The 12,970-nt window shown below is 42.7% G+C and overlaps 1 protein-coding gene across 3 annotated transcripts in view; it reads left to right on the forward strand.

The window, feature by feature from the left end:
* The window catches only part of PITPNC1 (phosphatidylinositol transfer protein cytoplasmic 1), a 278,582-nt gene that overhangs the window by 259,793 nt on the left and 5,819 nt on the right, over window positions 1–12,970 (forward strand). Inside the window, exon 8 of one of the 3 annotated variants that reach the window (XM_084982566.1) lies at window positions 10,028–10,146. Coding sequence (XP_084838692.1) covers window positions 10,028–10,146 — 119 coding nt within the window. 3 annotated transcript variants of the gene reach the window in all.

Here is a 12,970-nt window from a genome sequence, read left to right on the forward strand (position 1 = left end):
TGGTGTTGCCGTGTGCTGCAGTGTAGGCTCGGATCTGGTATTGCTGTGTCTGTGGTGTAGACCAGCAGCTGCAGCTCCACTTTAACCCCTAGCTTGGGAACATCCATATGTCGCAGGTGCAGCCCTAAAAAGCAAAAATTAAAAAAAAATTCTTAAAAAGGAGAAAAGAAAGAAAACACAGCATCAAAAAGAGTAGTCATGCCCTAATAAAGAGGACAAAACAGTGCCAGCCTGTGGATCAGAAAAGAGTTTGAGTAGAGGCAGGATATAGAGTAGTTTGGGGGGGGGGGTTGTAGTGGTGGTGGTTGTTTTGGCTGCAACGCACAGCAACTTGATGTGGGACCTTAGTTCTCAGACCAGGGATTGAACCCAGTCCACAGCAGTGACAGCACTGAGTCCCAACCACTAGAGCACCAGGGAACTGCCAAGTCAGGATACAGAAAAAGAAAATGTGGGCGGGCGCCTAGTAAGAAAAGGACCGGAGCGCAGAGGATGGGGGCCGATTCTTTTCTATCTCAGCCAAGGCCTCAGCAAGAAAGAGAGTTAAAGACTTTGAGTCCAAAAAAAATCTCAGACTCTTACAGGGGCCAAAGCTAGAATAATGCATCAGAGACCTTTAAGAAGAGAGCATCTTACCTAGTTATTTAAGATGGGTGAGGTGGAGACAGGAATTAACTCTAGGAGTCTACGGACAAAAAGCCCTTTCTGTATCAGAGTACAGAGAAACAGCGTGTGGTTTAGTGGCTATAGGTCATCAGGGCGCCTTGTACTCCCCAAAGAAGGTCTCCACCCCCTGTGTACACAACCCAAGCCCCAACCAAAACAGGCAGCCTTTTCACTCAATATGGGGTCTGAGAACCACCCCATCAATTTCATGTAAATTACTGGCATCAGTGCCCCCAGCTGAGCTGCTTGTGGGGAAAACAGCAGCTCCTTCATGACACAGATGCAGACAGTCCATCAAGTGAATGGAAGAGGCCTGCCCATAACCCCTTATTCAAGGTAATGCTGGGGACTGTGGGCCTTTCAGGTGAACGGGTGTGTCACTGTCCACCAGAACAGCCTTTCAGCTTCGGGTACCTGAAGCAGTGTATTTTTCTTTGGTCTATACAGGCTCTCGCTACTAAACATGGAAAAGGTTCAAAGTAAAGAACCTATAGCTTTGCCTATAGCCTGTAGCACTTATTCTCCAAGTGAGGTCCTTGGGCCAGCGGCATCAGCATCCCTGAGGGAACTGCTACAAATTCAGATTCAGGCCCCACCCCAAACCTACTGAATCAAATACTTTGGGGGCATAGCCCTGTAATCTGTGTTTTAACAAGCCCTCCCAATGATTCTGATGCTCACTAAAGTTTAGGAATGACGTTAAAGCAGACTAGATTGAAGGGACAGTTTAATTAATTCAGTCCAAAGTTAATGAGACTAGAGAATGACCGAGGCCTTCAGGGCCAACTGCTAAACTCTGATGCATTAAAAAAGACGCCCCTTCTGGGCAGATTCAGCAGGTGCTGTTATTGGCTTCAGACTGAATTTTAACTCCGTTGACCTCCTGGGCTGTGTGTTCCTACTGTGCCCAGACTGTGTACCGTGATGCGGTGGCACCCCTGAATGATGCCTTTCTCTCTAATTAGACTCCCCTCCTCCAGGGCTTAATTAAGAGTAAAGGGGGGGTGGTCATTGTAAATGATGGTGATATTTTCTCGCCCCAGACTTAACTCGGTACCTTTTCTGAGGTTCAGCACTTGACTGTCACATAACTATCTCCCTCAACAGATTTTATTCTCTTGTTCTCGTTGTAAAGTACAACCATTTCCGCTATTGGAGGAGTTGAGTTTCTCTTTCAAAGCCTTGATTGGTCTTTATCCATGAGCCTTGGGTGTCTCCTGCGTGATTGGAACACTAATCAGAAGAAACAACTGCACATTTCAGAAGACGGGGTGAAAGGGGAGGTGGATAAAAATAGACAGCCCAGCTTCACCAAAGCATGGTTTTGCTTCACAAATATGACAGTATTTTGAGAGAGGAACACAGAGGGTGGCCCAAGGGAGGCTCTGATTCAGCAGAACCTCATGAATCCTGACCCTTCCTGTACTAAAAAAGTACAGGGGGTCGTTCTGGCTGGTAGATACGTAGAGATGAAACTCCCTCATGAAAGTGACTTAGAAATCATTCTGGAGTCCTTAGAGCAGCCAAACAACAAGTGAAGCAAGTTCAAAGTGGGAAAGGAAGCCTTCTTAGGCACTAGCATTAGCTAATTAAGTTCGCCAAGCCAGCATTTTCCAGTGGCCTCAGGTTCCCTGAAACATGAGCTTGGGTGTCATGGCTCTTAGGCAACATTTTATATGTGTCTGCTCACATTCATTTTTCTGGGGAGAGAACCCATGTCTTCCCATCAGATTTTCGAAGGGATCTGTGACCCACCCCTTCACCTCCCCAACTTAAGAACTGGGGGGAAACAAATTACAACTATAGATTATAATTCTATATCTTAATGCTCTGAATGATATGGAAAGGGAATGCATCAAACCTTAAGGACTGGCTAGTTTTGCTGCAAAAATGTGGACCCACTCCTAAGCTATTTATAACAAGCAACTATTGAATTTATAACCTTTTTTTGTCTTTTTTTTTTCTTGTTATTGCTTTTTTTAGGGCCACGCTCGAGACATATGGAGGTTCCCAGGCTAGGGGTGGAATTGGAGCTACAGCTGCTGGCCTACACCACAGCCACAGCAACTCCAGATCCAAGCAATGTCTGCGACCAATACCACAGCTCACAGCAATGCCGGGTTCTTAACCCACTGTTCAAGGATCAAAACCACATCCTTGTGGATCCTAGTCGGATTCGTTTCCGCTGCACCACGATGGGGAACTCCAAATTTATAACCACTTTAAAGAATTCTTTTAAAAGAAAAAAAGCATACCCAAAGGATAGCCACCATTTTGCTGGAGTCAAAGATGTATCAAATGTAATTCATGATCAGTGGAGCTTCTTCTGACCCCTAACCCAACCACTTGTTTAAGACCCATTTTGGAGTTCCCGTTGAGGCACAGTGGAAACGAATCCGACTAGGAACCATGAGGTTGAGGGTTCGATCCCTGGCCTCGTTCAGTGGGTTACGGATCCAGTGTTGCCGTGAGCTGTAATGTGGGTCGCAGATGCTGCTCAGATCTGATGTTGCTGTGGCTGTGGCTGTGGTGTAGACCGGCAACTGTAGCTCCAATTGGACCCCTAGCCTGGGAACCTCCATATGCTGCAAGTGCAGCCCTAAAAAGCAAAAAAACAAAAAAAAAAAGAGAGAGAGAGACTTAGGGAAAAACTTACTTCTTCTGTTTAGGCTGACAAGCCTGGAAATGGAGAGAAAATGTTTATAGAAGGAAATAAAATATGACATTGAACAAGTCATTGAGTTAGAATATATGACTCTTCATTAAAATTGTAGCTATTGGAGTTCCTGTTGTGGCTCAGTGGAAACGAATCTGACTAGTAACCATGAGGATACAGGTTCCATCCCTGGCCTTGCTCAGTGAATTCAGGATCTGGCATTGCCGTGAGCTGTGGTGTAGGTTGCAAACAAGGCTCAGATCTGGCATTGCTGTGGCTGTGGTGTAGGCCAGTGTCTACAGCTTGGATTAGACCCCTAGCCTGAGAACTTCCATATGCTTCGGGTGCAACCCTAAAAAGGAAAAAAAATTGTAGCTCCTGCAGCTGTGCAATACAATGAAGGAAAGTTCTTGCTTGCTGACATTTTGTTGCACGGCATTTTCTCTGTATGTTCAACTGACTTCTATCCTAAACGCCTTTCAAATATAGTCTTCTCTCCATGTCCCGTAAAATCAACCTGCCTTCTTTAATAAAATGATTAAAAGAAAACAGCCATCATAAACCAAGTTGAAAGACTAAGAGAAGCTATTTACAACATATGTAGCCAACAGAGGACTAATATCTATAATATATAAAGAGGTCCTATAAATAAGAAATCCAACAGCTCCGTAGAAAAATGGTAAAGAACATGAATAGCTAAACTATGGAAGAAGAAATGCCAATAACCAATAGCCTTACTCCTAATCACAAGAAATGTGATGGAAACAAGAAGATAAATGTTTGCCCATTTGATAGCAAACATTTTATTTTTTATTTATTTATTTATTTATTTATTTGTCTTTTTGCTATTTCTTTGGGCCGCTCCCGCAGCACATGGAGGTTCCCAGGCTAGGGGTCGAATCAGAGCTGTAGCCACTGGCCTACGCCAGAGCCACAGCAAAGCTGGATCCAAGCCGCGTCTGCAACCTACACCACAGTTCATGGTAACGCCAGATCCTTGACCCATGGAGCGAGGCTAGGGATGGAACCCGTAACCTCATGGTTCCTAGTCGGGTTTGTTAACCACACGTGTTCATGAATATAATTTCAGCGCTATTCAGTGTAAGGTTGTTTACAAAAGCTAGAATCTAGTCTCTGTGTACATGTCCATTAACAGAAATGTGGTCAAGTAAATTATGACACACTAACGCTATGAATATAGTTTAAACTCTTAAAAAGAGTAAAATAGTTCTGTATATACTGGTATGGAAAGATGTATGTTTTCTATTAGTGGAAGAAGTCAGCTAGAACCATTGTGTAGTATGGTATATTATAGTATTATTCCATAAATTAAAAATTAGTGACTGCATGTATGTGTGTCATAGTAATTATACAAGTGAACTCATAGGAAAAAAAAAATCTTGTAGAAGGAATAGGATTGATAAGGGAAGTTAAAAGTAATTAAACTCTTCTCTCTATATAATCCAGTACTGTTTGAATTATGTCTATGGAACATAATTCATGCATTCTTTGAGTGATTCAATAAGTAAGTAATAATTGAAACCCATATTTTGGAAAACAGAAAACAGGAGTTCCTGCTGAGGTACAGCAGGTAAGGATCCTGTGTTGTCTCTGCATCTCTGCAGCGGCTCAGGTTGCTGCTGAGGCACATGTTCCATACCGGGCCCAGGAACTTCCATATGCCACTGCTGAGGCAAAAAAAAAAAAGCAGGAGTTCCCTTCATGACTCAGCGGTTAACGAACCCAACTAGGATCCATGAGGATGTGGGTTCGATCCCTGGCCTCGCTCAGTGGGTTAAGGATCTGGCCTTGCCGTGAGCTGCGGTGTAGTTGGCAGACACTGCTCGGATCTGGCATTGCTGAGGCTCTGGCGTAGGCTGGCAGCTGTAGCTCTGAGTAGACCCCTAGCCTGGGAACCTCCATATGCCTCAAGTGCGGCCCTAAAATAGCAAAAAAAAAAAAAAAGGCAGAGAACAGTTGAAGCAGACCAAGACTTGTAGTTGAGGTATATTTTGTTCTTTAACACAGAGCCTTGGAGTTCTCTGGTGGCACAGTGGGTTAAGGGCCTGGCATTGTCACTGCTGTGGCGCAGGTTCCATCCCTGGCCCTGGAACTTTTCTGTATGCTGTGAGTGCAGCCAAAAAACAAAAACATAGAGCCTTAGTTTACGGTTTGGGAAATTGAAGAAGCTTCTCAATTAACAAATCCTCTGAGTCCAGAGCTTTTTTTTGACAAAGCTGGGCTGGTGGTGGAGAAGAGGGTTCTATCGAGGCCAATTTGGTGTGACCTCCACATGCTGGGACGGAAGACTGCGGTCTGTTTACTCCCCTTACCTGAAGGATGGCAAGAAAGAGAAGGAATGAAATGGTCTTGCAAGAGGGGGAAGACAAGAAATCTTGCAATGAAGAAGGTATTTAACCCCCAGATTATCAGTCACCCTCTGAGAGCCAAGTGTCAGAGATATTAGGATACACCTTCCTTATCAGAAAAAATTCAGTACTAGTTCCAATAGTCTTTTAAATCAGGCATTTAGGCCAGTGTTATTTGTTTAAGACTTCATTTAAGAAACCTCACTTAAGAAAAGTAAATTTTGGCGTTCCCGTCATGGCGCAGTGGTTAACAAATCCGACTAGGAACCATGAGGTTGCAGGTTCAATCCCTGGCCTTGCTCAGTGGGTTAAAGATCCATTGTTGCTGTGAGCTGTGGTATAGGTTGCAGATGTGGCTCGGATCCCGAGTTGATGTGGCTCTGGTGTGGGCTGGCGCAGCAGCTCTGATTAGACCCCTAGCCTGGGAACCTCCATATGCCGAGGTAGCGGCCCTAGAAAAGGCAAAAAGACAAAAAAAAAAAAGAAAAGAAAAGAAAAAAAGAAAGAAAGAAAAGTAAATTTTGACCTTGCACATCTATAAATTAAAGGGTGATTATTTTTTAGCTTATTTGCTAAAGAATTGATGTAGGATGCCTTTAAGAGTTTCTCTGATACATATAAGCGCTTGTTTTGGGGGAGCAGAGATCTGCACCTAAACTGTGAGAAGTCCCTCTGATCATTGAAAATCAGTCAGTAATGAAGATGAATCATCTCTGAAAGTATCATTTGTCATGGGGCATATGTCATTGAATTTACTAAAAAATTGATTCATGTATAGATTTCGAGATAATATCCTTTGCAGAAGCAAGACATAATGCATTCTACCAGGTAACCTGGATGGGAACATTTTCACTTGATTAGGCTTTCCATACATTACTGAGGAATGCCCAAAATGTTGACATCATTTCCATGAGCCTGTAGAATACGGGAGGAGAGTTCAGGATTTAGACAAATGTATTTTCCTTCAGGATCGGCTGAGACTAAATTATCATCATCTTTAAAAGAGCTCCTTTCCTAGAAGTTCATCAGTTCTTATGTGGGCTACTTGAGAAGGGTTTTTTGGTTGTTGTTTAGTTTTTGCTTTTTTTTTGTGAGGGGACCCGCACCCATGGCAGATGGAAGTTCCCAGGCTAGGGGTCAGATCAGAGCTGCAGCTGCCAGCCACAGCCACAGCCACGCCAGATCCCAGCCGCATCTGCCACCTACTACACCCCAGCTCACAGCAACACCAGATCCTCAACCCACTGAGTGAGGCCAGGGATCGAACCTGCATCCTCATGGATGCTAGTCAGATTCATTTACGCTGAGCCACAGCGGGAACTCCGGTGTTTGCCATTTAAGGCCACACCTGTGGAATATGGAAGTTCCCAGGCCAGGGGTCAAATTGGAGCTACAGCTGCAGGCCTGTATCTGAGCCTCATCTGTGACCTACACCACAGCTCACTGCAATGCCAGATCCTTAACCCACTAAGCAAGGCCAGGGATAGAACCCACATCCTCATGGATGCTAGCTGGGTTCGTTACCACTGAGCCACAACAGGAATTCTGCCTTTTTTTTTTTTTTTAAGATGAATTTTTCTGCAACTTTGTTTCTTAACTTCATTTTTTAAAAAATAGGAGCTCCTGCTGTGGCACAGTTGGTTAAGAATCCAGCTGCAGCAGTTCGAGTCATTGCTAAGGCGCAGGTTCAGTCCCCTGCCCGGCACACTGGGTTAAAGGAATCATAGGTTGTATTGCACCTCTTGGGCAAGGTCAATGCTTGGCCCAAGAACTTCTATAAAAATAAATAAATAAATAAATAAAAAGAAATCCTTGTGTTTTTAGAATAAGCAGAAATTTTAGAAAAGTGTATCTCCCTTTTTTTTTTTTTTTTTTTTTTTTGCTATTTTAGGGTTGCAGCCGAGGCATGCGGAGGTTCCCAGGCTACAGGTCGCAAAGTACATCTTTTTACCAGTTTGCAAACTGATGGCATCCCTCTTCTAACGGCCCCCAAAAATTGATTTTTAAAATAATGTTCTCTTCCTTTGTTATCGAAGTAATGCATATTTTTAATACAGAAAATATAGATAAGCAAAAAGGAAAAAATGAAAATGACATATAAGTCAAATTCCTCAAAACAATCACTGTTAACGTTTCGAAACGTACCCGTTCAGTCTTTTTCAAATGTACGTAATGCGTTTCTGGCAAAAATGTTTTCATACAACATGTACAATCTTTTTATCTCTGGTTTTTTATTTAACAGTATCCCGAGGACATTCCTCTATCGTGTTCAGTTTTCTTCTACATCATTTTTAATGGCTGCATACTACTATCAGGCCCAAGTTGTTTTTGATTTTTCACTATTATGAACAAGATAATAATGAGTTTCTTGGTTATTAAATCTTTCTTCACATCCATAAAATTTGATATATCTTTGAAAGCCCATAATCACACCGTGAAAGCCTCTCTCCAAACAGTGAGCTAATTAAAGTACAGTTTCCATTAAGATTTACGAGAGCAAGAGAAATTTAACCACCTTTGTTTTTGTTTTGGAAATTACTGTCATGGCATTGGGGGAGGGGTGAAAATAAAGTGTGTGGAGAATGTTAATGAATATATGTATAGAGGATTTTAGACGTTAACTGAAAAGGACCTCAATCTTCATTCCAAGTGTATTTGTGTTTAAGAAATTTTGATAACCAGCCACTGAACTTAAAGTGTTTCTCTTGAAAGGATGTGTTATTATTGTTAACTAAGATGCATTTGTTCCAACCTCAAAGCAGCGCCTCTTTACTGCTTTCCAGTTACCTTGATTTTCTAACAGAAAAGCATGCTCTTTGCTTGGCCAGACTGTTGCTTAGCATTCTTGATACTTACATTGCTTATTGACAGCATTTTCGATTAACGGTTTCGGGATGTGTGTGTTGGGGTGGGAGGGTCATCAGCCAAACAAAATAGCTCAGGTCTGGATTTAGAGCTGCCCTGCGTCTCAGCCCCAGACCACACTGAATTAATTCATAAACTTCGGGCAGGTCTGCCCTTTGAAATTGAAGAGTCTCGCGTGAGACACATGGATTGATATAAAAAGACACCGAACCACATGATGCAGAAAATACTTAAGGAAAATTTTCCGCTGTAAATCCCCACTCTAAATCCCCACCAGGCTAATTAGTGATCAAGGTGGTAGACTGGTTAACGAATTGTCGAGCACTGATAACTCACGGTAAAGAGGCATGAAGTTAAATTCTGCCATGAGAGCAACAGAGGAATGCCCATCTGGGGAAATTGCTGATAAAATGTTATAAAACAACCAAGGAGTGGAGTAGGGAGTGGAGGATAAAGCAACAGAAGTATTTAAAGTGAGACTAATTATGATTTTTATGCACTTCACATACTGAAGACAAACAGGTTCTTTGTTTAAGTTTTTTATCAGTTGGGTTTAGACGAGGTTTCTCAACCTTGGCACCCCTGACATTCTGTTCCAGATAAGTCTTTGTTGGGGGCAGGGGGAATACTGTACACTTTGCAGGATGTGCCACAGCATCCAGGGCCTCTCCCCACGACATGCCAGTGGCACCTCCACCCCAATTGTGACAACGCAAAATTGTCCTCTGTGTTTCTTAAACCACTGGATTAAGAAATTATTATTCTGAAATACTGAAAAATTGCATACTCGGGCCAAAAAATCATCATGTCACGTGCCATTGTATTTATAGATCAGCGTGGGTGGAAGCAGTGCCAGCCAGCTCCAAGCTGTTAGGCTAGACTTGACGTTCAGTGTAGACCTGCACTCTCTGACACCATGCATTCTGTGCAGAAATATATCTCTGCGAGCATTGCACCAAATCTCACTGGTACCGGGGAGCAACATTTCTCTGACTTCTATGTCATGTCTCTTATAAATAGCAATGAAAGTGTCCTCTCTGTTGTCGAATGCCTTGTCTTAAAGAACCTCTAAATGTATTTTGAAAGGTATATGGAAGGTAAGTATTAAACCACACAGACCTGGCCCTGTCCTTCAAAGGGATCTTCTAACCATGCTCTTAGGAGATCTCAGGCTACGGCACTGTCCACGTGCTAACACTTCCTACCCACCTAGCTCACTTGACAAGAATCACCCCTCAATAACTTCCACTCTTCTCAGTTCTAAGACTCTTTTGACTTAACGCCCTTGTATTCACTCTCCCTTTGGCTGGTTGAGCTAACTTTATGATTGACTCCGCATAAAGTTAGTGAATCCCCTGCTTTTGACACCTCTCTCTGGCTTCTGCTAAGCTGCCATCTTTCCCTAAAGTCTCCCCCCATTGAAAGTTTGCCTTTAATAACAGAAGTTGCCAACGTCTTGACCTTCTTTCAGATATGACAATGGATGATGTTCGGGAATACGAGAAAAACATGCATGAACAAACCAACATAAAAGTTTGCAATCAGCATTCCTCCACTGTGGATCACATAGAGAGCCAGACCCAAACAAGTGTATGTAGAATTTTTGAAACATGTTGCCCACCTTTGACCAAACGTACACGTAAACAGATCTTTGAAGTGACTTCAAACGCTCACGTCTCAAACGTCCACAAAAAAAGCATCGTCTCCCAGAGGCCATAGGTTAAAAAAAACCTCAGCAGGGTCTCCATTGGACAGTGTTAGCTCTTGCTTCCAGACATTTCCATTCTTTAAAGCTGCTTGACGTGGGGGGTTGTTTGGGTCAGGAAACCAAGAACACAGAGAGTGGAAACATTTTGTGGCCTGCGCCACAAAAGAACAGAGGGGTAAAAGCGGATGTCGTGTGAAAACTAAAACATCAATGCCAGTAACTTTTGAAGGCACAGCAAGCACTCCGTCATTCATGTAAGGGAGGGCTGTGGCTCATCTGGTATTTTAGGTTTCTTTACATTTGCTTTGAACTGCTCTCTATGGCTCTTTATGGCTGTCTTAATCCAACCAGTTTCTTGGGACTTGGGTTCATGTCCAGATGGGGCTGCTGTCCAAGTGCCCACTGGCAGAGCAGTGAAGGTGTGGTGAGGAGGAGCCAGATGAGATCCAGCCTGGGACTTAAGCCTGGGAGAGCCTGACATTATTTAGTGGCACAGGGGTGATGAAGAGCTGACTGTGTGGTGTACGCTGGCATCTTAACTAGAGTTCTGTCTCAGTCATTCATTCCCATGAAGATGAGTTACAAAGAAAAACGTTATCCCCAAGTCATTGATATGCATCTTTGGCCAGAGCTGTGATGTCTTTGGGTGCTAGCTTGAGCCCGCATGTCTGTTAATACCTAGTAGAGACTTAAGAAATTGACCACGTGGTTATAGAATGTTGAGAGGTGGCTGTCGTTGTAAGCGCTTTAGAATTGTGGAGACCTCTGGTTGCACGTGGGAAATGTCTAGTGGACTTTGGAGTGCATGTCTTTGGAATCTGCCTTGTAAGGCTCATGCGCTGCTGTAGACTGCATGTGACTGCCCTTGAGGTTGAAATGCCCCTGACTCTTCCTTCCCGTTTTGCATGCCATGGTTGGATTTGCAGAAAGCTGTTTGGACCAGACTTAACTGAGAAGTTCCTCTGTAGGCACCGACCAGTTCCAAGAGAACACCCCCCTTCCTCTTGCCCTGTTCTGAAGTTAGAAATGCTCAGTAAGGAGACTGTCCTTGAATTTCCATCACTTTGAATGACCTTTTCTTTAGGAATGCTAGACACCGTTTCCCCCCCTCAGCCAAGCTCTGAAAGCTACTCACTCTGTAAGCACGACAAGACAAAGGAAGCCAGGGAAAGAGGAAGATGCCTCATGGCCAAAGGATGTGACGCAGTGCTTTCCTCATTCTGAGTTCTTATGGCTTACAGCTTGAGGCTCTTTGGTTTTCTTTCTGTTTCACTGTGATTATTACTATTAGAAAGTCTACTGTGTAGAGATACCTGGGATGGGTCTGCCCGTGGGAAAGCCTGTGCGTTCTCTGGCTGCAACGCACAGTCCTTCCCATAACTTCAGAGACGTCTGTCTCCTCAGGAATTACACGAAGTGGTTATCTTTGAATGCTTACCACATGTCTCTTATTCTTTGGAATTCCATCAAATTGGGCATCATTTCTTTCTCCGTATTTTTCTTCTCTATCGTAATGGAAAACTTGAAATCAAAAGGCTGCTGCCCATAACAAGTAAAAACGGCATGGATGCTCGGTAAGTTTAAATCATCCACCTGCGTAGAGATAAACTAGATTGAAATTAGGCAAAATGAACATCCATGGCCACAGCAGTAAGGAAATAACAGTCTCCTTTTCAACTGAGCGGCTTCAATACTTTGAAGGAAGAGAACTTCTAAGAGACTGTGAACCAGAGTGTAGAATCCGAATTCTCTTCCTTGGGTGATTTCTGCCCCCTGCTGGATGTTTGGAGTAGAGCACTATATTCAGCCACTTGTATGGAAAACCTGGTTTTTCAAAGATGATATCCATTTATTATAACAGAAACACAGCTAAATTTTTTCGGAGTCCAAAATTTGTTTTGAAATACCTCTTTTTGAAAAAACTTAAATCTCATTTCTTAGCTTGTTTAACAGTCTTAGTATTTTTTTTAAGTGGTAAGGTTACAGGTCAAGTACTTCCTGCTATATTCTGAGTTTTATATTCTATCAACAGTCATGATTTTTTTATTCCCTTTGTAAAAAACGTTTCCCTTTCAGAAAGTTTTAATAACCATTCCCAGGAAATCCTCTTAAGGATTTTTGGTTTTCGAACAATATTTCTGGTTTGCTCATATGTTGTGATATGAACATACATAATTATGTATATATGTCTTTATTATTAATACCGTGTTATGAGTATTTACTCCATAGTTAATATTTCCAAAGTGGCTGTGTTGCTTCCTACTAGTTTATGCACCATCCTCTACTGAAGGTTCCCCTGGGAGAGGACAGGAATGAAAAATGGGTGTCTGGGAAGCTGAAACAGATGAAGAGTTCCATGGGGCAGCCAATTTCATCTTTTACTCAAGGGCAAGCTTTAGGCCTTCACTCAGTGCTTTTTCTAATAAGCCCAGCTACCTGTTTTCCCCGTTAGCAGTGATAAAGTTGGCAGAGGATAGTAGCCAGGCTGAGAGTAATTAACAATAACTGTAGTAGCAATACTAATAGAGTTCCTGAGAATGAGAGACGAGACCTCAAACTCTTTGCTTTAGCAAAGTCATCACTGTATCATAGCACAGTGATATGTTTTCAGAGTATTATGTCTAAAAGGTAGGAAATGTCTGTAATACATTATTTAATGTATTTACATGAGGGAAAGATTTACATTTAAAACACTTTTTTTCTTCC

Source organism: Sus scrofa, chromosome 12 (assembly GCF_054392235.1).
Source record: "Sus scrofa isolate SSC_HxYL_T2T_F1_AM1 chromosome 12, Sscrofa_HxYL_maternal_Yorkshire_Landrace_v2.0, whole genome shotgun sequence".
Lineage (NCBI taxonomy): Eukaryota > Metazoa > Chordata > Mammalia > Artiodactyla > Suidae > Sus > Sus scrofa.